Source organism: Polypterus senegalus, chromosome 18, assembly GCF_016835505.1.
Source record: "Polypterus senegalus isolate Bchr_013 chromosome 18, ASM1683550v1, whole genome shotgun sequence".
Classification (NCBI taxonomy): Eukaryota; Metazoa; Chordata; class Cladistia; order Polypteriformes; family Polypteridae; genus Polypterus; species Polypterus senegalus.
Window position 1 is genome coordinate 30879702 of NC_053171.1, and position 27482 is coordinate 30907183.

The following is a 27482-nucleotide window of genomic DNA, read 5'->3' on the forward strand; positions in this document are numbered from 1 at the left end:
AAAATTATTCTAAGATAAATACATTTTTAAAGTGAACATCTCTTAACACATACAGGGCAGAGTCTGTTACATCGAATTACCTATCATAATAAATGAAAAGAAAAATCATGAAGGTTTTGGACACCAGCCGGTGATCCCCATATAACTGAAATGAAGATAATAAAATGGTTTCATGAAAAGAGCATGATAACGTCTTGCCAGACGCAAGTCATAAAAATGACTGAAGCAAGATGGTAGTGGAACTGGTTATAAGTCAGGTGAGACGGAAAAGGCGGGCTCAGGGGACCAGAATCTGGAACGGACGTCATTTGTCATCACGTCACCGACTGTTGGCTTAGCAGGAGAAATAACAGGAGAAGCATTAGGCGACAGCACAGACCCTCGACTCGTGGTAAAATGACCAATTTACGAGCCCTGGAGTTTCCTCCAAACACACATGTGTGGCACTGTCCTTTAGATACCTCAAAGAGGAAGAAGTGCTGAAAATGTAACTGTTTACTCAGAAAAATATTTATGGTACATTAAAAATGATGCACTTGTGAGCTATGTTGATTGTAATAAATATGATGCAGATTAGTTTGACTTATCCTGATTTATTTTAATTGCGTGAAACCACCTTTGTTATCATTTATAGTACTTGCTATCCTGTTATGCAAAATGGGATATAAAATGTTATCATACAGATCTTACACAAGAAAATTACAATGAGAAGAGCTGTCATGTGAGCTAGTGCACCCATCGTTTAAATGGAAGACAACTCTCTATCTGGTTGTCACCAAGTTTTATCTAAAATGACTTCTTCATATTACCAACCAATTTATTTATGTTTGTATCAATGTTTTTAGATCACTTCCTTGAATCTCAACGGAGTGAGCCTGACACGGCTGACCAACCTAGACAAGCTGCATAACCTGCGCTGGGCCTCTTTCAATGACAACGATATCAGCAAAATCGAGGGCTTAGACAACTGCCAGCGCATTGAGGAATTGTCACTGGATGGGAACTGCATTTCAAAACTTGAAGGTACTCTACTGAAGGCCAGGGGTTTCTGAAACTTTGTCTGGTGGAACGTTTTGATCTTTTGGATCACACATTTTGACATGCATTGGTTAACTGGTATGAGGAATATTGATGTTTTAATAATAATAATAATAATACATTGTTTTCATATGTTTCTGTCATAACACTCAAGGACGCTGTATAGAAATAAGTTAAACCAAAAACACGGAAGAAATAAAGCAAATAAAATTTAAACAGATAAATTAGTAAAAAATGAAAAAATACGCTCAGCACATAAAAACATTTAAATAGAAATGTCTTTAGATTGGTTTTAATAGCGGCAATCTAAGAAGAATGTCTAAGATAAAGAGGCGGGGACGTTAATTTGCTGGGAGCTGCAGAACTACAAGCTCGATCACTCAGTGACTTGCATTTAGTGTGCAGGACAACAAGAAATGAAACATTGGATGACCTTATATTGCAACAGGATTTATAGTATCGTAATATGTTTGAAATTTAGATAGAGCCACTACCATAAAGAATTTTATAAGATGTGCAATATTTAATGGGTAGCCAGTGCAAGGAAATCAGTAAAGTGGTTAGAATGTTCCCAGCATGTTTAGCATGTGTTAAACGTCTGGCTGTAGAATTCTGTAAATGTTGCAATCTATTTATTTAGTGCTTTGCCTGAAACACCAAAGAGTAAAGACATTACATTACATTATTATTAATCAAACCAAGAGGTGACAAAAGCATGGATACGTGTTTGCAGTGGCAAAGTGAGGGAGAAAAAGTCAGATTCGTGAGATGTCCTTCAGCTGAAGGGAAGCAGCTCTGATAAAATTCTTAAGACAAAACCCAAATGACAGATCAGGATCTAAAAAGACACCCAAGTTCCTAATTTCTGAGGAAAGAGAGATGGCACCACAATTAATATCAATGCTTAACTTACTTGTGAAGAGTCTTAGTTCCTATGACCTTAGTACCTATTTGTTCAAACTCAGTTTGTGAGTTTTTTTCTGTATACAATGGATTGATATAATTATAACTGCCATCTTTGGACTCAGTTCATATTGTGGTCCAAAGCCTACAGCCTGCTTATCTTATCTCAGCCTTATTAGTTATTTTGAAATGTCTCAGGGTCTTAGGGTTAACTTGTCTATTCATCCTAACAATGTAACGGTCTCACACTCTTGTCACTCTTCTTTCCATTAACTATACCCCCTTTCAGAAAGACTGTAAGGCAAAAAACTTACTTTGCACTTTTGTCGCAAATTGAGATGACATTTCAGCAAAGCAGTGCTCAGTCTTGATGTGAATTGCTGCTTAAGTTCTCATTATCTTGTGAGCCTCCTTTCTTGTGTTTCTTGTTGTTCCTGACCTTAGTGCCCATTTCCTGATGTTTTGCCTTAATACATGCTTATTTGCTTGTGTGTGTGTTCCATGCCCTCTCCTGCTGATTTCTCCTCATGTCCTGATTACCTTTTTGCTGCATTAAAATTCAATTGTAAAATCATACCACCTTACGCTCTATATCTAAACTGTAAGAGATCAGAGGACCCATCTTAGAAGCTCTAAACTTAATACCAGAGAAGGGGAGGGTGAGAATAGAATCTAGGATACCCAATTGTACTCCAGCATCAACCATGAGAGAGGATCAGCAGTGTGGGAACATCCACCGGCATACTGGACGCAGTGCAAAACCTTATAGTATAACTCAAGACCTTGCAGTGAAACACCACCCTCGCTGTCGACTTTCGTTGGCATCACAATCCGCATCCAATCCTGACATGTATGCAGTGTTGAAGCTCAACTGATGGGTTCACATGTATGTTAAAATTGCAGGTAAAAGTAAATATTTCCAGAGCAGTTGTCCCCATTTTGCTTGAGCGCCAGTTTTACTGGGACATTTGCTCCTTGTTACCTCCCATGTTGCAAGAAAATCAGCCATTCCAGACTCAGTCCAGAGTAGATTGGAATGACATGACTTTTCTACCTTCTTAGCAGTGCGTCTCATTACATTATATGAAAGTGGAATGTTATTTTATATATGCTGTAATGCTCTACCTACAGTGGCTCAGGCAGGAACACTGAGATGAAGAATGCATACCTTCTATGAAGCTGACCCAGCCACTAGGCAATCCATTCCCGGGAATTCAGGAATCTCACTTGTCATTCTCGGGAATCCCGGGCTTCTGGGGATGACACAGTGCACGGGCATCTCACATGTGAACGGTTTTAGAACAACCGACACTTATTATTAATAAAACTACTGCAATATGTTGACACCAATAAAAGACTAACCTTATCTACAAGCAGTTCATGCTATCATATAAGTACATGTATCTAGTTAGTTGCAGTAAGAAGAGCGTAGAAAGCACAACGTGTCCAGTGTGCGGTTGTCCATGCGAGAGCGCACCTTCGTGCTTCGTACTTCACTGAAGTAGGCGGCACAGTCATCAGATACTGATACACTTGTTCTAAACAACGCCCATGCTTGCCATTGCTCTGAAACACCGCCATTTCAGCTTTTACTGATGCATTCAGTTTCTTGTCATCATTCTGTGATGGCAAGTTTCTTGGCACAGATAATGCGGATGCAACAGACTGACGCCTTGCAATTTCAAGTTGCTATTCAAAGCTGTTATCTAACAGACATCAATGAAGTATGCCCCGTCCCGGCATTCGTGAGCTGCAGAGTGCAGACTCTTCCCAGTCCACTGTGCTCAGTCTTAGTGGGAGCCGGGAGACTGACGACTGCTGCTGGTTGACTGAATTAATTTGCAACACACTACACCATGGGCCAAAAAACCGTGCCACTTAATTATTTTCAACTATAACTCTGTTTTTTCTAGATCGATTTTTTAACTTTTACACGCTATATACGTATGCGAGCTTGGCCGTTCTCGGTTTCCCGGAAATTACAGCAGCTAAGAGAAGAAAAGAAATGCACATGTGTGGGAAGACGAAAAATCAAATGAGACAGAAATTGTGGAGATGAAATGGAGGCTGTTTGATCCTCTGTGATCGGGTGCGGGGGGCACCCTTCCTGGTCTGGACAGGGTGTCCACCTTCAGACATTTTAGAAGTATTGAGCTGAGTCATGTAAAGACGACTGCTGTTCAGCCCTACAGCCAATAAATCCATGGTCAGAATGAAGTGGCTTCTCTTTTAGGTTTGTCAATTTATTTCAGAGTTTTTGGAGTAAGAGTCAGCAGTATGGACTTTAAGCCTGCATAGTGGTGACAGTTAACCTGATGATGTACATGAGGGCCATGTGAGAAACCTGGAAGAAAAGTAGTAAGAGTAAACAACTCCTACACCACAAGTGTCCTACTCCAGATCTAACCTTTAACACAAAGTGCGCTGAGGCACTCTCAGTTCCAGGCTGCTGTCTGAGGTATTCCTCACCAGCTTTTTTTAAGACGCTTCATTTGAATCCTAGAGGTAAACGATTCAATGCATGATCATTGTTTTTTGGTTTTTTGTATACATAATAAAGTCCATTTTCTGGTAATAATTAGGACCAAACTGAGTGGAAACTCCATCTGCAGCCAGACTAACCTAATAAACTACAAATGCCAAGCATATCAAACGGCCTAGTGCAGTCTATGTTAATATTTCTTTTTTGACTTTTACAGGACTTTTAAAGTTGACAAAACTAACACGGCTGAGTCTGAACAACAACCGCCTGACTTCACTGGACACAGGGGTGCTTGAAAAACTGCCTCACCTTCACTGCCTCTCTGTTGAGAACAATCATATCAGCTCACTGCAGGGCCTGCACAAAGTTTCCTCCTTGATTGAATTTTATATCGGAAATAACAATATATCTACAAACCGGGACATCTACCACCTGAAGGTAAGAACACAGGTTTGGTGCACCCACCTACTGCATCCTGCCTGATTTCTGTTAAAGTTTGTGTAAAAGAAACAAAGGTTGACACTTATGATGATAACCATCAAAGAAAGAATGCAGATCTGTAATCAGTTAGAAGGATGTCATGCTTTCTCGTGTGTCATGTTCAGCTATTTAACTGCTGCACTGCTGCTTTTCTTGTTGGACCATTTATCTTCCCACACCATGTGCAAACTGTGGCCCTTCTGCTTCTTTATATCCACTTGTCAATATTCCATGTATTCACGAGCCTGCTGTGCCATCTACTGTCTTTTTTGTTTCCCAGACCACCCTGAGCCTCCTGTGTTCTGTTGTTGACTAGAACTGACCGTCTCAGTGCACCTCACTTCTCCTCCCAGCCACCCACAACAGCATGACAGCTTTGGCTTTCCAAATCAGTGTCAATTATGGGGCACCTAATTTTGGATTCTTTTTCTCCAATGGCTGCCCTATCTGTGCTTGACTTCACCTGAGCTAACTAATGTGCCTTCAGGTCCTAAACGTCCCGCCCTATTGGCATCTGGCCACTGCTATAAAATCGCTGTTCACTTTTCTTACTCTTGTCTACATGTTGTGTGGTGCCATACATTTTTGTGGCTTCTTTGTTCTGGCTCCTGTCACTATATTGCCTGAGCTACTCCTCTTGTGTCACCTGGTTCCTTTATGTCCATTACAAACCCACCAATGAGAATTTGCTATGTTACAGCTACTATTCCTAGTACCTAACATCTTTGTGCCAATGTCTGTTATTGTGCCACGTGGCTTGTTTTTTATTTGGACCTTATTCTGCAGCTACTGGCCCTGTGGTATCCAGTTGCTCTATGTCTATTAAAGTCTTCTGACTCCAAAGACTTTCACTACAGCATTTGCTTCCTCTGTGGTAACACAGTGCCTGTTCAGGATATCCTAGATACTCACCCCATGGTTCCTGGTATACCAGTGTCGCTTTTCACATATGATGTCTGTTACATACCATTTAGGTTAATGACTCTAAGTCAATGTATTTTTGTATGGTGCTCCTCAGTGAGTTTTCAGGTAAAATACAAGTATAAATATTACAAATAACTATATACATAGTGAGTACACATCGAGACTCAGATCTGATTTCAGTAAAGTAGTTTAAAAGTAATTAACAAACACTATCGATCAAATGTTTTACAACACCTCGCTTTGCCAGTTTTCCTTTAAATTTAATCAGTTGAAATGCAATGAATGACCTATAATGATGAAAGGTAAGCAGTAAACTGCCAGAGGTTTAAACGTAAGGTTTAGGTTAGAAAAAACTGAAAAAAGGAAATATCAGAATATTAAAAATGGTCTTCCGTCAGGGAACAACTAATAGTTACCACCTACAGACGTTCTGCAGCAATAACAGTAAATTAAGCCTTGCAAGTGGAAGCCAACAATTTGCACAGGTGTCCCAACAACTGTTGATTACTTAAAAACCTTCTGTCGGTCTCAAAGCAGAGTTGGAACAGAGTGTGTTACTACACCCTCTACATCCTAGAAAGTTGTAAATTCTCTGTACTGATTCCCTTCATAAATTTGAATACTTCAATCATGTCTTCGACTGCTCAGCTCTTTTAATCTTTCCTCATAATTCATCCCCTGAAGGCCTGGAATCAGCCTAGTCGCTCTTCTCTGGACTTTTTTCTAGCATCCCCCTGTCCATTTTGTAGCCTGGAGAGCAAAACTGCACACAGTACTCCAGATGACGTCTCACCAGTGTGTTATAAAGCTTCAGCAGAACCTCTTGGACTTGTACTCCACACATCAAGGCGCTATATAACCTGACGTTCTGTTAGCCTTCTTAATGGCTTCTAAACGCTGTCCAGCAGTCGAAATGTTGAGTCCACTATGACTCCTAAATCCCTTTCATAAGGTATGCTTTTGATTTTCAGACCTCCCATTGTGTATTCAGTGCTAACATTTTAATTCTAACATGTAATATTTTATATTTATTGACATTAAATTTCATCTGCCACAAATCTGCTCGAGCCTATATGCTCTCTAAGTCCCTCTGTAATGATTTCATGGATTTAAAATCTTTCTTGGCATCATCTGAAAACTCGACCAGTTTGTTAATTATACTTCCTATCCAAATCATTTATATGTAATAAAAATAGCACCAGCCCAGCACTGACCCCTGTGGAACAAAACACTAAGGAGGCTACCCAGCATCCAATCAATAAGCCAACAGATGACCAGGTAATTCAAGGGACTCAAGGTCTGTTCCTTTGTTCCTGGAAGGCCAACCTTTTTGCTACAACCAGTTCCATAATTAGGAGCCAAATCTTCAATGAAACCTGTGAATTAATTAAATGACTTTTTAGTGCTCTGGTTCTGCTGCCTGTGGTGGACTGGCGCCCCGCCCCGGGGTTTGTTTCCTGCCTTGCGCCTTGTGTTGGCTGGGATTGGCTCCAGCAGATCCCGTGACCCTGTAGTTAGGATATAGCGGGTTGGATAATGGATGGATGGATGGATGATTCTGCTACACCAAACATTTCCAACAGAGCTGATTTTCTTTTCTTGCGAGAGTACTATCAACATGTATTATGATGTAGAACAGATGAATATTTTTCAGACCATCACTTTTCTTTTTTCCAAATTATTTTTTTGAAGCTGCTATTGTATGATGGGTGCACAGTTGTAAGGAGTTTGATGGTCATCTGTTGGTTTGCTTTTCTTCTCTTTATTGTTGGTTGGAACAAAAAGCAGCAGCCATTTGACACCCATGCTGTAGCTCATGTAGGTTGTTCAGATTTGCACGGAGCTGCATGAATACTGATTTTCTAATATATTGAATGTTTTGCACTGCTTATGTGAGTCGGCTGTTTATTTTCACAGGGTCTCTCCAACCTTATCATTCTGGATTTGTATGGCAATCCGATTGTGCAAAATCAAGAAAACTACAGACTCTTTGTTATATTCCATTTGCCAACACTCAAGGCCCTGGATGGATCCGCGGTGGTAAGATGAATGATTGATTATTTCTAAATGTTGCTTAATTTCAAGTTTCTTCATAATCAAACGTAAAACTTCCATTGCATTTCAATTTCAAAAAAATAAATGAAAAATGTATTTTATCTTGATGAATTCTCATGCCTGGGACTGTGCACTGGTTCTTAATGCCACTTTATGGTTCTTTATTGGGTTGTGTGGTTCTTCGTAGATCTATTGCTTGACAAAACACTGTTTTACTCTGGCATGGGTTCTTTGCGCTTTGAAAAACTTCCTAATATGTAAAAAAAAAATGAAATCTTTAATGTTTGGTAGGCTAACTTGCAGGAAATTAACAGATTAAGAAAACCTGAACTTAGGGTGTGTTATTGTATGCAGCGAGAGTCCTTTTAACATCAGGACCCCAAATCTGTCACCATCTTGTCATGGTTATTTACTATATGAATCCTGTTACAAATCTAAATAAATAATGGTTCTTTCTGAAACTTTCATGTCGACGGGTCTTTTGGGAGCCAAAAATGCTTCCCCTATGGCATCGCCCTGAAGAAACACACTGGCACCCTTATTTTTAAGAGTGTGTACACCTGATCAGAAAGTACTACATTACCTCTGAAAGGCCAAGGTGGCCCAGTGTTAGTGCTGCTGCTGCTTCACAGTTTCAGCTTACTGGGCACTGCTAGTGGGTCTTCCTCCAAGTACTTTGGCTTCCTTCCAGTGTCCCCAAGATGTCATTAATAAGTTAATTGGCAACTCTAAACTGGCGCAGAATTTTTGGTTGTGAGCTCAAATATGTCACCCCACCCAGGTTTAGGTCCCACCTTTAACCTAACGCTGTTGTGAAACTGGCATCTTGCTGTCCTAAACTGGATAAAGGGTGTTATAAAAGCAGACAGACATTTTCCTGGCCCTGGCTAAATTTAGAAATCATCAGAGCATTGCACATTTGATCAAAAATGTAATTTCTACTATTCTGTATTTATTTTATAAAGTATCCTCTTGTCTGCAATACAGATTTAAAGTTTAAATCAACTTAAATGTCTGATAAATTATTTACTATCTTGAATACATATAAATCCTACAAACCATTTTGGGGATCTGCTTGTTCCTTTTGAGTTGTTGCGAAAGGCCAAAGCCTTGGGTTCAAGGCAGGAGTCAGTCCTCTCAAGGGCACACGCAGGGCACACTAAACCCATCCTTTCCTGCATCTCTTTAGATTATAAGAGGAGAACCAGAAGTAACACATGGCAGAAACCGATAAAAAGTGCAGTCTCTGTATGAACAGCCGCTGGCGTGGATTCTAACCCAGCAACTGTAGTAGCAAAGGCAACACAGACAGTAAGATAAAATGAAATAAACGAGGTGACAACATGTCTGTAGATCTATGCTTTGAATGCTTTGCTGGAGCAGGATTTAAAGGAAAAGTTTGGTATTTTTCAAGGACTGTGGGAGGAAACCCATGTAGACACGGGGAGAACATGCAAGCTCCACGCAGGGAGGACCCTGGAAGTGAACCCAGGTCCCCTAACTGTGAGGCAGCAGCACTACCCACTGCGCCACCGTGCCGCCTCCTTTAATTATGCATCTGTCAAATGGGCTTCCATTAATACTTCTGTTAAAAGTTGGCAAATATCATCCACTGTTTTTCACTACCATCGATGAATTGATTGATGACATTCCTCAAATTCACTCACAGTTCACTAAAAAGTTTTCAATATTTGGGTTTTCATCTGAAAAAAAAAGTCATTTGTTGAGTGGATGGTGATATTGTGTTCTCTGCATATGTTGGCATGGATGCTGTAAACAGCACTTATAACTCAGTTTTTAAAAATGAGCACTGTTCCAACCGTATCGTATTTTGTTGCTATTTTGGGCTAGTCAGTTTATTTAAACACAGAAATGAAATGTATGCTATATTGGACTGCTTTGGTAAGATTATGACTTTGTTGTCCTTGTCAATGCAAGCTGTTGGTTAGTGTAACTCAGTGCTTCTCAATTATTTTCTGTCATGCCCCCCCCTAGGAAGAAGAAAATATCTCGCGCCCCCCCGCGCGACTATAAATAGTATCATTTGTCTATAAAATTGTTATAAGTACACCTCTGCATAACACTGTATCCTTATTAACGTATAAGAGAATAAAAAAAGAAAGAAATATGGACCAATTTACAACAAAGAATAGCTTTATTAAATGTAACAGAAAAGATTTAAAGTGCATTCTAAATTCAAAAAAAATTTAAAAGAAAAATAAAAAAGCATGTTCCCCGAGGTCAAACGCGCCCCCCTTGACGCAACCCCCTATTTGAGAAACACTGGTGTAACTGTTCAAGTTCAGATCTGCCTCTGTTTGTATCCACTTGCAATGTATCGACTAGTGTTTTTCAACCAGTGCGCCATGAGAGATACCCGGGTGTGCATGGAAATAATAGTGTGGCACACCCGGGTCCAAACCTAAGAGAGACAAGCTCTGCAGGTGGTCGAGACTACCTTGAGAAGCTGGCATGAAAGCAGCTCTGTGATCGCGATGTTGCAGACACAGCACTCAATATTACTTCAGACACATCTCCTGGCTGCTAGAGTCCCTCTGCCCTGGTTTTTGGTCAGCAGCGAGTCTCACAGGGCTGGTGGATAGTGGGCATACGAGTTGCCTCTGAGGCAGCTGGCAAAGGGACGAAACAGCTGGGAGATGCTGATCTCAGAGCTGTTTTTTTTAGCAGCTTCTCCGGTAGTCCTGCCACTTCGGACAGTTGAGCACGTGTATGAGGTATAATGTGTTTGTGGTTAATTAAACAGTGGTGTGCCTTGGGATGTTTTTGGTTACAAAAATGTGTGCCACCACAGGAAAAAGGTTGGGAAACTCTGGTATAGACTGAAATACTGCTGGTATATTACTTCCTTCCAACGCAGTTTTACTGGCACAATTTTTTTTTAGCATTGTTCTGGGTTGGAGGCAGCATTTAGCATAATAATACATTTTTTAATAAAAAAAAGCAGCTAGTTTTGTTGGAAGTACCAAGTATTCAAAATTATACTATCAAAAAAAAGATTCCACTCGTTTATTAGTCATTTTTCATTTAGAATTAAATTTTCATTTTCTCAGTGAGACTTCAAAAGTAACTTCAAAAGCAAAATGCAAAGGGATTTATGCAGTGCAATATGATCATAAAGTCAGCATCTTCTAAGTAAGAAAGAAAAGTCAAGTCTACTGTCAAAACAGCTTACGTCTACTTTCTCTCATGAGAAACAGGAAAAGGAAAATACATTTAAATTAGGATATGGGCACAAATGAAAAGAAAGTTGCAGCCCCAGAATTGTAAAGGCTTTAAAGAGCTGACATTCTCTATCAGGGCGCAAATCATCTTTCATTTCTAATTAGGCAGACTCATTAGCAGTCTACTCCATGAACTTGCTACTTGACCGTGTCTTTTTATAGTTCATTAGTAGTGCTGATCAGTGAATTTTGCCAAAGCAGTATTTGCAGCGAAGTTGCTGTGTTCCTCCTTGTTCGTTGAATTATTTACTGGTAATTTGTCCAGTTTAGGTGAACTTTTTTCCCAGCTCCCCATAATGCTTTGCGAGGCCAGCACGACATTCCCCGGAGCTGTAACAGCCAGCACTGGATGGGACCGAACCCTCCCAGGTATATAATGCTGATCATTTGCACTACAGGCTCTGTGGGACTTAGCTGTAGAACAGATAAGTAAATAATGCAGGTTCTCAAAATGTTATTTTTATGAAACATCTGCAGCATCTGCAGTCGCAGTGGCGACTTTAAATTGGCCCTAGTGTGTGCTTGGTGTGTGGGTGTGTTTGTGTGTGTCCTGCGGTGGGTTGGCACCCTGCCCAGGATTAGTTCCTGCCTTGTGCCCTGTGTTGGCTGGGATTGGCTCCAGCAGACCCCCGTGACCCTGTGTTTGGATTCAGCGGGTTGGATAATGGATGGATGGATGGATGGATCTGCAGCATAAATAACAAGTTATCTCTGCTTGTTGCCAAATGTGCAGATTGATCTTTGAGTTTCACGTCAGTATAAAAGAAGAAGGTGTGTGCTCTATGCATACATAATTAGCCACGTGGAGGAAAAAAACCAAACCTTCAAGGAGCCTTATGTCCCACTCCAAACACAGGAGACACTATGAAATAATAAAATAACAAAAGGTTTATTACTATTTGCAAGTCGTTTCTAGCCTTTTGGATAGAAGAAAAAGTCCAAAGCATCAGCACAGATAGTTTGGAGAGCCTTCAGTGCGACTTCAAAAAATAGAACAAGCCAACAGTTTCAGTCATGACATGCCACTTTGAATTTTCGGCCTTTAAAAGACCTGCGTATTTTTTCTGACTTTTGACTATGATTTTTGGCATTTCCTCTTTGTTTGACTGCACATCTCTGACTGTGTTCTTTCTTCTTTGATCTCACAGAGGCACGGTGGTGCCTTGGTTGGCACTGGTGCCACACAGCTCAGGTCACCTTTTTTGCCCCAATAATTGGTCCAGTATAGTTTGTAGACATTTCGCTAGCCCTCAGGGACACTTTAAAGATAATTGCACCATCATAATCCACTCAAATCTAGTTCAGTTAATCCTTCCCTATTGACTTCAATGCATTTCACCAAATTCCGCGATATTTGGAAACACTTCCATGAAGTCTCCGAACTCGAGGCAAAGCTAACATCATGGAGTTCACTCAACACTATTCATTAGCTGGCAGAGTATACAATACTTACTATGATCTGAGGGTCTGCTTGTTGTGAAACGTAGGCAGGAATACAATATGTTATGCTGTGTTCAGGTTTTCTCAAATCTTAAACTCTCTTTCAAGGAGCCCTCCGAATGTGAAAATGCAAAGGACGCCTTTGGAGGCCGGTTAACGCCTGATATGGTCACAGAGAAGTTGGGACACTCGGACTACTCTGACGTCCATGAGCTTGACCTGCCTGGATCAGCCATAAGGTAATTTGAATAGCCATGGCACAGAAAGAATCCTGACCTACCATGCACAGTGAAAAGAATTAAATAGTTTACAGATAAATTTATACAAAATATAAAAGAAGGTGTCATAGTGGTGTGATGACTAGTCCTTCTGCCACACAACTTTAACAGACAGGGTTTAAACATCAGCCTGGTCATTATCTGTTGTGAAAGATAGGAGGTGTCACTGAGCCTCAAACCCTGCACACAACTCAATAATGTCATGGGTTATATGTCATGAGTTATAAATATAAAGTCATGGGTTCAAATGTAATGATTTTATTCTATCCAGTACCTTTACAGACCCTTCTAGAATCCTCCACAACAATAAAGACCTTTCCTCCTTCTCCGTTCTACTTTTCTTCCTCTCCAAGCAAGTGTTGTCCTCTGCCTTCCAACTCCGAGTCTCCTGGATGAGGTCAAGCAGCTTCTTTTATCTTTGACCTGGGGGCACTTTGGGTGCTAGGGCATAGCCTGCTGGAAGCACTTCCAGGTCAAATAGAAGACCCTGAAAGTTGGAATTACCAATTCCAACAGCTCACCACCACTGAGCCCAACAGGACTGTCCTGTGGGGCTACAGGTCCCAGCATGCACTGTGGGTATCTGTGTGGGAATCCTAACTCTGGGATGCTGCCATCTTGTGTATCGGGGGTTAAAGGATCCAAACATTGTTGTCTCCCCTGGTCCTTCCATTTTATTGGCCACGCGGTTGGGTAAGAGTTGCTGATCTCTCCTGACTGGACATTCATTTTCATTCATTTCATTTATTATGGTTGTATGGACTGACAAAGAATCATCCTCCATCTCCTTTGGGATGTCTGTCCATCTACAGTGTTACACATTGTGTAGTCTCGCAGGGCCAGACGTATAATATATACATCTGGAGACAAGTGAATTTAGCTTAAAAGTGGATGAGAACAATCAGATGTTTCACTGATTGTGAGATTTCTAAACCAATCAAATGCCTCACAAAGGTAGAGCTCAAAGTATGGGCGTAGCTTTAAGCAGCAAAGAGCCGTGGTGCTTTTATTAACCTGGTCAGATCAACAACAAGCCAGTGATTGTCACCAATAAACCTTATCTGAAACGCCTTCTGAAAAGATCCCTCTTAAACATATCCGTCTCTGTCATGTGTGTAGAGAACACACTACAAGCGTTAAAAGTAAGCATAACCTGTTGTAGGGAAAAATTGTTATACTAAACCAGATTATAGTTTGGCATACAAAGACATCACTGGGCTTGTGGTGAAAGGCAATCATGCATTGCAACCACCTCTGTGTGGCCTGTTCTGCTCACAGTTATACAATACAATATAATACATTTCTTTTTTGTATAGCCCAAAATCACACAAGAAGTGCCGTAATGGTCTTTAACAGGCCCTGCCTTTTGACAGACCCCCAGCCTTCACTCTCTAAGAAGACAAGGAAAAACTCCCAAAAAAAAAAAAAAAAAACCCTTGTAAGGAAAAAATGGAAGAAACCTTGGGAAAGGCAGTTCAAAGAGAGACCCCTTTCCAGGTAGGTTGAGCATGTAGCAGGTGTCAAAAAGAAGGGGGTCAATGCAATACAGTACAATACCTTATTATGATGATACACTCGGAGTCAATGTGAGATTAAAAGTATTGGCAGCTATGACCATGGAGACATGAGCTGTAAAATATGTATTTGAACTAAATATTACGCTGTCAAACCCAGCAAAAATGAAGTGAAAAGAGCTGCTGACTGCACATTATAAGAGAATCAAAGAACAATGATAAAGAGTTACGGGTACCAGTCTGGTAACCCCCTGTATAACTGAATAGCAAGAAAATGAAAAACAAACACGCAATAATTGTAAAGAGGTCTTTTAGACTTGTGTTCAGAACAGAACTGGCAAAGTGGATGGACATCAGAAGTGATGTCAGTGGTGTTATAGCCGACAGTCATCTGGCCTGCAGAGGGAGGAAGAGAGAAAAGCATCAGGACACAGTGCCAACCCTAGGGCAGTAGAATTACGATCACTAGAGCCCATCAGCCGTCCCCTATGCGCACATGTGTGACAATGTCTACAGGTAACAGTAAAGGGTTAATATTACTGTCTAACTAGAAATGCCAGACATGTCAGCATACACCACAATGCACTGTTTGCTGTTGACCATCAGCCACTCCACATGCACTTCAGAAGATGTCATCCACATGAAGCTAAGCAAGTACTTGGATGGGAAACCAACCAGGAAAAAAGCTTGGGTTGCTGCTGGAAGAGGTGTTGGTGAGACCAGCAGGGAGCACTTATCCTGTAGTCTGAATCTGGATCTCAGTGATCCAGCGCAGTGATGGGAACACTGGTGCTGTAAAAATGGTGCCATCCTAGGGTGTATCCTGATGTCCTGTCTAGATTTTCCACTATGGCCTGGTCATTCTGGCCCCCTAGTCATCCCCTGTCTTGGACTGGCTAACTATCTCTCACACCTTCACCACCTAATAGCTAACATTGGGTGGGCATACAGGTGCAAAATGGCTTCCACCACATCATCCAGGTGAATGCTACACATTAGTGGTGGTTGAAGTTGCTCATCAATCACTGTGTAAAAGCACTTTAAGTACCTTGAAAATTGCTCTATAAATGTAATGAATTATTATTAAATTATTGTTGCTATTCCATGTAGTTCTGCAATATTCGGAATCACAACAAGATGTATAAATGAATCATTGGGCTCAATTTTCCTTGTGCTACTGAGCTCTTGAAATGATAAAACTTGTAACTTTCCATTTTCCTGCAGTATCATGGAGTTTCTGTTGTTCTGTCACTTTCTGTGCGTCTATAGTCATACGCAAGGAAAAATGGGACACCACACTCCTGAACATTTAAAGTACACAGACTGGAGGGAATTGGGGGTGGGTGTTTGAGAAGAAACCCTGTGGGCGGAGCCTTTTCACTGTTGTGCACTACAACAATTTTAGTGAAGTGTCCCAAGATGTGCATCCCTGTCCTGAGAATCACTACGGCTATATGAGACTACTTGTACTTCTGCATCTGAGTGTTCTGATGTTCCTCATACAACCAAAACACATGCAGGTTGTGCAAATAAGAAACCCTTAACTGGCTCGGTAGAAAAGACTGTGGGCTGTGAGTGGCCAGATTTGCTACCACCTTGCACTCAATGCCATCAGGATAGGCTTAGACTTGTAGATGGCTATATGGGATGGATGGGGATCCTGACCAGGAGAGGAGATGGTACCTTACCTGGATGGGAGGCTCCTGGAGGACAGACAGATGTCCCGGCCAAGGGAGAGAAAGGCACCAGACCCAAAAAGGAGCTCTCGGGAGGAGGAATTCTGTACCTGAGCGGGAAGCCCCAGGCAATTGGAAAGGTGTCCCAACTGAACATGTGTCATGGACCTTCCCTGGCCGAGATAAAGAGGACAAGGAAGGACCGAATCTGAAGCCTGTTTATTGCCCCCTGGCACTAGATGGCAGCAGCCCTCCATATCGATGCCCATTTGGGAACCAGCAGGGAATGCCGGGAAATGTAGTGCCACAAGAGGGCACTGCAGGGAAAGCTGCTCCCTACTATATTGGACTTCTGTATTACCAGGAAGTGCTTTTAACAGGCAGCAGCCCTGACACTGGAAGGACTCCCGGGTCTTCAATAAAGGGACTGCACTCCCTATCCAGGCGAGTCGGAGCTGGGAGGAAGGAAGGAAGGCAACACTTGAATGGAGGAGAGCAGTGCAGTGGGAAGAGGAGAGGAATTGCAAAGAGTTTGTGAGAGAAATAAAGTCTACTTGTTACTTTTTTTTTGTGTATAATAAACACCTTTTGATTTGAACCCGGGAGTGCATTTGTGTGATCATGTTTGGGGTTTGGGGCTCGCTGATGGCCCAGTTCCACCACAGGCTTCAACAACACCAAATTTTAAAAAGTTGGTTCAGAAAATGAATAAGCAGGTTTATGCGTTCAGAATAAGCAGGCATTTAAATAACTGAAATCTAAATTATTAAGCAGATCTGTGGCAGAGCAAGTGCCAGCTTGGCTGTCCAGGGCCTTGTTTGGTCCCTGACTTGTGCAGTGGGTTAAATGGGTACAGTTTTCCTCTGCCCTGATTCATATGTGGCATTTGTGATTACTATTACATGTTAAGTAATTGGTAGGAGGTAACATTTCCTTTTATTTACTGTCTAATCTCCAGGACGGTGGACCTTTCACCTGCTGAGCTGTTTAAATCCCTGCGGAGTGTGAATTTGGAGCATAACAGTCTGACATCATTTTGTGGCCTAATTTTCCTTCCCAATGTGAAGGTAAACTTTTCCAATGTTCAAATGCCTCCTGTGTAAAGACAGATCGTAAAATAAATTATGGAAACATTTTGTTAATATAAAAAAACAGGAGATTTCTTCAAACACAATGACCTGTTCTAGTCAGCATGAGGATAGGTGCCATACTGCTTCATTGTTTTTTTAAAAGACTTCTGTAGTTCTTTAAATGTTACATTTATACACTTGAAACATGAAAAGGGAAGATAAATTGTCAAAAACTTCATGTGCAAAAGTAAGTGAACTCTTGACTTTGGGGTCATTACTGTCATGTGTACAGAGTACAGGGAAATTCTTACTTGCATGTGCTAATTTAACATGCAACACACCTTCGCTCTCCATCATTATGATTAGTGGCTATAACTACTTTACCTCTAAAGTTCTGTCACATTTGTCATTACTAATGCAAGTTAAGGACATGGCAGGAGTAAGACTAGGATGTGTTCTGTCTCCATGTTTATTCACCTTGGCGTTAGGCCATGTACTGAGGGAGGTTAATGAAACAGATAATAGCGGAGGAGTAGATATCGTTGGAGCGCCTGTTGAGAGTATTTGGATCGTAATTAGAGCAGCTGGGATTAAATATAAGCATAGTCATAACAAAATGGAGAAAAAATTGATGAACAAAAAGAAATTAATAGATTGCAATAGTCGAGTAGAGTAGCAAGAGTAGAGAGATTGGGAAGTGAGATGGAGGTGAAAGATGTGACAAAGAGATTAGGTTTGGCAGGAGGAGTACGTGTTAAGTTAGAAAGAGGACTTTGGAAAAAGATTAAGAGTCAGTAATGCACTAGTGGTACTGGTAGCCTTGTATGGAGCTGAAAGCTGGACATTTAGCGAAGCACTTAAGAGAAAACGGATGTGTTTGACTGAAGATGCTTGAAACAGATTATGGGAAAAAGATGGCCAAGAATGATTAATAACAGTGATTTGAGAGAAAAGAGTGGTCAAATGGAGCTGAGTGAAGTAGGCGTATCAAGAATGATAAGATGGGCAGCACATGTTTGGTGCATACACGACTCAAGAACAGTAAGAAGAGTGGAAAGATGGATTCCAGTAGGAAGGAGAAGAGCAGGAAAAGAAGCAGGTGGAAAGATATGATGATAGAGGAAGCAAGAGACAGAGCAAGGAGAAGAAACATGGAGGAAGTGGCACAGGATACAAAGAAGCGGAGAAAGCTTTACAACAAACGGGAACGCAGCTAACTAAAAGCAAGTTAAACCCAACTAGACATCAAATCATCTAATAAATTTACTGCAGTTGGCAAGAGAGGCACAACACCAGATTCAAGTGATTAATGGTTCATTCAAAGGTAACTTGAAGGACCCAGCTTTATTAAAAGAAGAGAAAGTAGATTTTTTTCGGTTCTTAACCTTAGAGATAAATAAAATCACAATTTGCCAAAATTTACAGAGCTGCCACAAGTCCTCAGGACCAGAAATGGCTAGTCTTCAAGTTCTCAGTTGCAAAGCATTGTCAAAAGTGCTTAGAGGACAAGTTTGGTATTTTTAAAGTCCAATTTATTTCTTCACAATTATTGTATATATCAGTATGCCTCATACAATTGTATTCTAAAGAAAAGTGTTTTTTTATGAATTTTAAAAACATCTTGTCAGTTCTTGCAGTTTACAATGGGGCTGAAGGCTACTAGGGTCCATAGGTGAATGAAAAAGCCTTGATAATAAAAAAATATGTCCTCTTTGAAGAGGCAAAGGTTTAAGAAAACATGCCTTCCATGTTTATGAGGTATTCATGTAATAACAAAAGGAAACGAGATGTAACTATTTCATCATAGATTCTTTTCTTGGCACTCATTTTCTTGAGATTAGAATACATGTCCTCTTTGTTTGTCTTCTCACAGCTACTGTTAGACCTAAATAAGGACGTTGATCAGCACAAAATCAAAGACATGTCGAAGCTGTTCAAAACAATTCTGTTTTTTTGAGTTAAGAGTTTGAAAATGCACATATTGAGGAAAAAACAAAACATTCATATTTTCTGTAGACTTCTTTGTGGTAATCACGATAATTTACAGTTACGGCTTGTAGTGCTTAGTTTGGATGTGAACACTCAAAAGGAAGACCTACTGAAAGCGGACCTGTGAGTTTGTAGCTCTGTGTAGTCGCATAATGTGCAGAATAGTAGCTTTTATGTAGGGTGGTAAGGTAGAGCAATCATTACTGGTGCTGCTTCATGGGTTTGAATCATGTGCCTGGTCATTGTCCGTGTGGAGTCTGCATGTTCGTCCAGACCTAGTGTGTTGTGTGCTCTCTAACACAGGGGTTCCCAAGCTTTTCAGCTCACGACCCCCAAAATAACCGTGCCAGTGACTCGTGACTCCCACTATCCTCGGAAGTGGTTAAAATATACAAATGTTGCGCGCAACGGTGCATATGCGCCAATAGGCCTATCCAAACATGAGCATGACAACACGAAAGAACACAATGGTCTAACAACCATATCATTTTTTTAATAGTAATTTACTCATTTGTTTATGGATGTCTTCTTTATGCACACTCCGGTGTCTTTCCGTACCTGAGGACGATGGGCTTTCTGACGGTGGTGCTTCTCCGCTTTCCTCCGCTGGCCTATCTGCGTTGTCATTGGTCGATATTAACCAACGTTTCATTTCAACAAAAATAATATTCTAAGCATAAAGCGATGAAAATTACCTACACGTTACGTGCACATGTCGGAATGTTTAACATGGTGCTGTAAACTGATCTGCTGCAACTGACGCCATTGATGTGTCGTTAAACTGTCGTAATCACCTCAGGGGTCGCGATCGAACGGAAAGAAATTTGAAAGGCTGATGGCTTTTTAATTTGCATGTTTTTTTTAAATGTAACTATTAACTACTATCTTTTGTTAGTTATGGATAAAATGTTATTTCTAAAAAAATAAATTAATTAATTTCTAAAAAGTTTAAAAAAAGTATTTGTTTTCTTGGAAATCGCCTCACCCCCCCTATGTCTCACGACCCCCACTTTGGGAACCACTGCACATATAACACATATACAAAGCCATAAAGATAATTTGAAATGGGTGAATAGAATCGTGCATGTGTGTCAGTTATTCCCGTGACAGGCCAGCACACGTTTCCTACCTTTCACCCACTGCCGCGGAGAGAAACACAATTGGCAAGATGAGGTGTAGAGTCCATTGTCTTTTAAAATGGCTGAATCTAACAAATAGTGTGTTTACTTTTTTATTCCTTTCTAAAGGAATTCCTTTCTATTATTTTGCAATATTTATGAAATCTCAAGATGGAGATTAATATCTGATCACATTCTTGCCTTGAAAGATGGATCTATTTGGTGTGTTTAAGTCTTTTTTAATGTCTGGACCCTGGTACCCTTCAGCCCAATTGTAAACTGCAATAACCGACTACATATTTTTAACATTTTTATATATGGTTTTATGTGACAAATTAATATGTACTATGATTGTGAAGAAATAAGTTTGACATGAAAAATACCAAACTTACTTTTTTAAATCAGTAGTTGTATATTCTGTGGTGGGCTGGCACCCTGCCCGGGGTTTGTTTCCTGCCTTGCGCCCTGTGTTGGCTGGGATTGGCTCCAGCAGACCCCCATGACCCTGTAGTTAGGATGTAGCGGGTTGGATAATGGATGGATGGATAGTTGTACATTTCTTTCCTTGACAGGGTGGAGGGACAGCGACAGTCTTTGGAGCTGTGTGCTGTGGAGCCTTAGGGTTACCCTCAACAGATTGGTTTAAGGGGTAGGATCAGACAACAGGAACCCCAAAATAAAACTCCTATGGTGGTTCTTAACAAGTCTACTCATATCCTTACCAGAACTGGTAAAGGTGATCGCAAAACCAGTCAACTAGTAAAGCCATACAGCAGCAGCAGTTTTATGGATCATGTTGTACCAGACTATGGGAATAGTGGAATGTAAATCCAGCAACAACTGATTTACTGGTCAAGCATAATTTCTATCCTCTCCTATAAACACAGATACAGTGTGGTGATTTAAAGGATGAGACGATGAGCACAAGCAGTCGAAATGATATCCCGAGGCAGTGTTGCTGGTCTTGTTTACTCTCTGTGATAGGGTTAGCAATTCACAGTAGAAACTCTGGTTATCCTGATTGAAAGGGCCAGTCTGCATGTAGTTGAAATGCCAACTTGGCACTGCCCTCTGGCAGAAGACCCTGATCAGAGTAGGGAGATACAGGGCAGGATATCATCTCTCATTTGGCTTAGGAGCTGGAGACTGTTCCTGAGGATAGGTTGGCCTGGTCACTTTGACTTTCACCTGGAGTAGTTTATGAAGGATGATAAATAACCTAAAACTAAAAAAAAACAATGTTCTGGTTCATCTGTCAGTCAGAAAACAGCAGTTCATCTTACCAAATTCAGTTAAAGCACTGACTAAAAGATGCTCAAGACGTTTTCAAAAGCTTACATTTTAAGAGCAAATCATCTAAAGGCATCTCCTGCTTCAATCGATGTCAGTGTCGATGGGTCAGAAGTCTGAATAACAGTTACTATTTGTTGCTCTATATAAATGTTTCTTTTCTCAAGTCATCGCCTTCAACCCTCAGTATGGTTGGCTTTGCATTTGATTTTTTGTTCCCTAATCTCTTTGTTTTCAGGTGTTGTATCTGAACCACAACCATATTGAGTCTATCCTACCCCGTCAAAAAACACAGTCACAAGCAACCAACCGGCCGCTGCTGTATCACAAAGTGGCCTCCAGTGGTTATGGGCAACCCTCCAATTCCAAGGGCTTCAGGTACGTCTTTAAAGATGGTGTGTTGTTCTTAGAGCAGCTAATTGATTTCCTTTAGATATTACCAAGGCAAATCTATGCAGTATTCATTGGGGAATTCCACTTAACTGCACGGCTTAATTCCATGAAAGTCCCAATACAGCCACTTATCACACAATGCTTGTCTCAGCGGAGTGGTGAGGGGGCAGTGCAATCCATGGACTTCTCTATACATCACCTGAATATGGTTTGAGGCACAGGGGATCCTGCTTTGGAGCCATTAAAGCGCTGACACACTCGGTTCACTTACTGCGCATGTTCTCTCCACTTGTACTTAGTGTTGCGATGAGCGTTTGATCCACCCTGTTGTATGGTATGTAGTGATGTCTTGGTCGGGTGTTTTCAGCCAAGACCTTTGCATTTTCTGTTTTATTGAAACCACAGTGAAAAGAGTTCATTTGGAGTCAGCAGTGTTGAGTTAAAGTTTTAAAGTTACAATGTGCATACAAAATGTGTAATAAAGAACAGAGAAAAATACTAGAAGAAGAGTATTTTAATGTTTTACTCCAGACAGCATATTGATTATAGCTGTTATACTAACCCTTTAAGTCAGAGAGCGAGAGAGAAAATACACTTCTTATTATTACTCAAATGTATTTTATTCATATTAAGCATATTGGCCGCAGGGGGCTGTACTTTCTCCAGTCTTGTTCAGCCTATGTACATCGGACTTCCAATACAATTTAGAGTCCTGCCACGTGCAAAAGTTTGCTGACGACAATGCTATCGTGGGCTGTATCAGGAGTGAGCAGGAGGAGGAGTATAGGAACCTAATCAAGGACTTTGTTAAATGGTGCGACTCAAACCACTTACACCTGAACACCAGCAAAACCAAGGAATGGTGGTGGATTTTAGGAGGAACAGGCCCCTCATGGACCCTGTGATCATCACAGGTGACTGTGTGCAGAGGGTGCAGACCTTCAAATATCTGGGAGTGCAGCTGGATGACAAATTGGACTGGACTGCCAATAGTGATGCTCTGTGCAAGAAAGGACAGAGCCGACTATACTTCCTTAGAAGGTTGGCGTCCTTCAACATCTGCAATAAGATGCTGAAGAAGTTTTATCAGACGGTTGTGGTGAGCGCCCTCTTCTACGCGGTGGTGTGCTGGGCAGGTAGCAAAAAGAAGAAGGACACCTCATGCCTGGACAAACTGGTGAGGAAGGCAGGGTCTATTGTAGGCATGGAGCTGAACAGTTTGACATTCGTGGCACAGTGACGGGCGCTGAGCAGACTCCTGTCAATCATGGAGAATCCACTGCATCCACTGAACAGGATCATCACCAGACAGAGGAGCAGCTTCAGCGACAGACTGCTGTCACTGTCCTGCTCCACTGACAGACTGAGGAGATCGTTCCTCCCCCACACTATGCGACTCTTCAATTCCACCTGGGGTAAACGTTAACATTATACAAAGTTATTGTCTGTCTGTTATACCTTCATTGTTATCACTCTATAATTTAATATTTTTCTTTATCAGTATACTGCTGCTGGAGTAGTGAATTTCCCCTTGGGCTTAATAAAGTATCTATCTATCTATTATATAGTCCCTTTCATATCTATATATCTATCTATAATATAGTGCCTTTCATATCTATCTACAGTATCTATCTATTATATAGTCCCTTTCATATCTATCTATCTATCTATCTATCTATCTATCTATCTATCTATCTATCTATCTATCTATCTATCTATCTACTGGCAAAATGAGAAATTCTGTGCATGTGCTCTCAGTAGCGATCTTCTAGAATTGGAACCGAACCTCTAAAGACCATCACAGTAGTGAGGACTGGTCTCAGTGACATCTATAGGGAAGCTGAAAAGCAGGTGACTCAAAAGGGGGTCTTACAGTCTACTAAAACAGCAGGGCAAGAACCATGGAAAGCTTGTGGCAGGACTGATCAGTAACTGGCAAGCTTGGGCCTTCTTGTTCCTTTAAGAGTGAGACAGTCACTAAAGGCCCTGAATGGACTGAGTACGATGGAATTATCTCTTTAAAATACACAGACTGGAGTCCTGACCTTGTGTCGATTACAGACGACTTGTATCTCCAAATGGAGTTATAGCTTGCAATCACAAAAAACAACCCCACATTTACAGTCATCTTAAACATATTACATACAGTCATGTAAAAAAGTAAGTACACCCCACAAAAAAAGTTTTTTTTTTTTTGTGTTGATAAATACTTTGAAATCAGCACCCATCTGACTCACCGGTATGAGAAAACCCCCACATATGATATCTCATCTTGATGTCTATTTATGCAAGACATCAAGTTTTTTGGGGTTAAGGGGGAACTTATTGTCGTCTACACCTGAAAAACACTCATTTTAGACCGTTTTGGACTATATTTTGTCCAGGAAATGACATCCATCTGACGTGGACCTTTTAATATGACAATGACTCTAAACATCCAAGTAACTCTACTAAGGGATGGCTGAAATGAATGGAACGGAGTGTTCAGAAATGGCCATGCACACAAAACACAGTTCAAACATCACACAACTGAAAGATTTCTGCTTGTAAGAGTGTGAAAAACATTCTCTCAGTTAATGTAAAAGACTATTGGACAGTTATATGAAATGTCTTGAGGGGGCAATGCCAGCTATTAAAGCCATGGGACGACTTACTTCTTCCACATACGGAAATTGCATATACTTTATTACCTTAAATAAATTATTGCAAAGTTGTTTTTTCTTCAATTGTGTCAATCTTAATCTAATGTTAAAAAAGGAAAAATGTTTCATGGGGTGTACTTACTTTTTCACATGACTATATGTTGTGACATCAAGTGGGCCACCTTATCTCCTGATAGTCACATTGCATGAGAGATGACAAGAGAAGCATTTTTTTTTTGTAAAACACATAGGGAGATGTGCCAGGACTACCCACCTCTGTGCAATTTTTTTGCAATAAATGTCATTAATGTCTGTCCGTCAAGTTCCTGTGAGTGGAGTTTTAATTTAATTTGTCTAGGTCTATTAACTCTGATTAGCATGTCTGGAGTTGCGTGGCTCAAGGTTAGCAACAAAAAGGCTGAAAAAAGATCTAAGTGTCAATGCTACTGTGATTCTCTTGACGAGAAGTCTATTTTGCTTTTCTTATACCTAACCCTGACATAAAATAGAAGGAGCTGTGTTGTCCAGTACACATTAATATACAGTATAAGCTGACTGTCAAGAACATGGGTTCTAAATGAGATGCTTTCAGGAATCACTCCAAGATTAGATCACATCAGGAAACCACAAAGTTGTGTACCCTGTGTACTCTGCTTTCCTGACCTCATTATATTACCCATTTAGATCTGCAGCTTCCCAAAGCATTTCTCCCTCAATCTTTGCTGAGCTCTCAATCCGGTCAAAGCCATCCACACAGGAAATGCTTCTTCACAAATAGGCCTTCTTACACTAAGCGCACTACAGATACATTTTGCCTGGAGCCTAAAGTCCTGCAAATTTAACTTCCTTCATAACCAAAAGCTAATTTTACGTAATGATTTGTGAAATGCTTGCATCTTTTAATAATTTGACACAAGACAGAGAATGAAACTAAACAAGACAGAGGGGTGCATTATTAGTATCAGCATCAGCTTTCTCTTTTTCCAGTTCCCTTCACCTGCTCCCATAGGTTAACATCCCATAAAAATGATAAAAACAAAATGTGCAAGAATTTAACAAATAATCAGCCATCTAACTATCCAGTATACAAAACTGCTTTATCCAATTAAAAGGGTTGCACAGAACTTAAAGTTATCCTGGGGCGCGTTGGGTGGAAAGTGAAATTCAACCTGGGATGGGCCGCCAGTCTACCACACAGGCACAGTCCACAAAGACAAATCCCTGCCATTGAATTTAAACTCTGCCTGCTCTGCTGCCTTTAAATGATAAATACTCATTATTAAAAAAGATAAATGAATGTATTCATTAATTACACAGCAAGCTGCATTAAGAGAAGAGTACTTCATTTTTAGCTGGAAGAGCAGGGTTGTTAGAAAATAAATATAATAATCACTCTTCATGTTTGATAAGGCAAAAAACAGATATGACATATCCAGAAATTTAAGTGCCTGCAGGACAACATATTGGACAAAAAGGAGACATCTTTTGAAATTGGGCCTGCTTAGGTTAGTCTGATTGTCTGAGTCTGCTCAGCTGTTAACTTATTTGTGCCTCGTTTCTTCTCATGTATCTCTCTTTCTGTCCTTCCTCATCTAGGGACACTGGACTGACTGAAAACCAACCAATTATAATGGAAAGCTTAGAGGTGCTTCATTTAGGCTACAATGGAATCTCCAACCTCTTGCATCTTCAGATCGGACGACTTGGAAATCTAAAAGCACTCTATCTTCAAGGTAAGCACCACAGTGTTTATATGAGTGCTACCTAATAATAATAATTCACTTTATTTGCCATATTCAATTTCCTGCATTAGGAATTTGCAATTTTTCGCTTACCTCAACTCACTCTCCAGAGATACACATAGAAGGAGGGAGAGAGAGGGAGAGACGCTTGGGGTCAAAGCACAGAGTCCGCTATCTGTACAGCCCCCTGGAGCAATACAGGTTACGGGCTTTTGATCAGGGGGCCTAACGGAGTAGCATTCCTTATTGGCACTGTTACCAGCACAGATCTTTTAGCCAGAGAGCCGCCACACTGCCTTCATTTACGTGATTTAATTTTTGGCAGCCACCTTGTATCTTTACAATCATTATTTTTTTGGACACCCGTTGTTTTAACATTGGTGCACATTGCCACAGGTTAAAAGGTCGGCTGAAAGTTCATTATTTTCTCATCCGAGTTGCAGATTCAAAGCACTTTTTCTATGTCCTTTGCTTAAAGCATTTCTTGTTTGATTTTTGTGTGGCTCTGACCTTTTCCCTGACATTTTTTGTCTCACGTCTTTGCCTGATGTTCGTGTCTATTGATTTCCTGGTTCTGACCTTTTTCGCCCAAACATCTATCTACTGGTTCTCATAAAAATGACTTGCCAGCTGTCTGATGTAACAGCTACCTTCATCAGATGTTAAATGGCATTAAGGAACCATAAAGGGGATTACTGGGGTCCTGCATTGTACTGACAAGGACAAACAGAGCAGAAACAATTCTGGATGTCTGACCCTTTAACTTTATCTGGGTATCAACATGCAGAGAAAACTGAGCCACCTGTGACTGGCTGATCCTGGTGATCCCAGAACTTCATGAGAAACTTTGAAACCATCAATCATAGACGTAAACCCAGGTAAATGTATTACACATTAAACCTGATGTTGAGATGGTCGAGGACAACTGTTCACTTACATAGAGAGTGTGGAAACAGAATGCTGAAAGAGGTGTTTGTGTGTGTGAAATGGAGAGAGCGACAAATGGGGATTATTTGAGCAAGAAGGACTGAGAGACTGAGGAGGGTCCGAACAGCTACTTATTCAGCTTCTGTTAGAACTACATACTGGCAGCAGCCTAATGAAGCCAAGATCAATACGTACAGTAGAATAGTATTATTTTTGTACTGTGTGTATGCTAGTCTCTTTTTTTACCTTTCCCACTATGTTTTTAAATTTTAGAATTAT

The 27482-nt window shown here is 40.7% G+C and overlaps 1 protein-coding gene across 1 annotated transcript in view; it reads left to right on the forward strand.

Annotated features, from left to right (window-relative positions):
- lrrc9 (leucine rich repeat containing 9) overlaps window positions 1-27482 on the forward strand; it is a 225140-nt gene that overhangs the window by 156118 nt on the left and 41540 nt on the right. The window contains exons 21-27 of the mRNA XM_039741349.1: window positions 846-1023; window positions 4641-4861; window positions 7745-7867; window positions 12673-12803; window positions 16991-17099; window positions 21738-21877; window positions 26131-26267. Of these exons, the coding sequence (XP_039597283.1) occupies window positions 846-1023; window positions 4641-4861; window positions 7745-7867; window positions 12673-12803; window positions 16991-17099; window positions 21738-21877; window positions 26131-26267 (1039 nt within the window). The remainder of the gene's footprint in view (window positions 1-845; window positions 1024-4640; window positions 4862-7744; window positions 7868-12672; window positions 12804-16990; window positions 17100-21737; window positions 21878-26130; window positions 26268-27482) is intronic.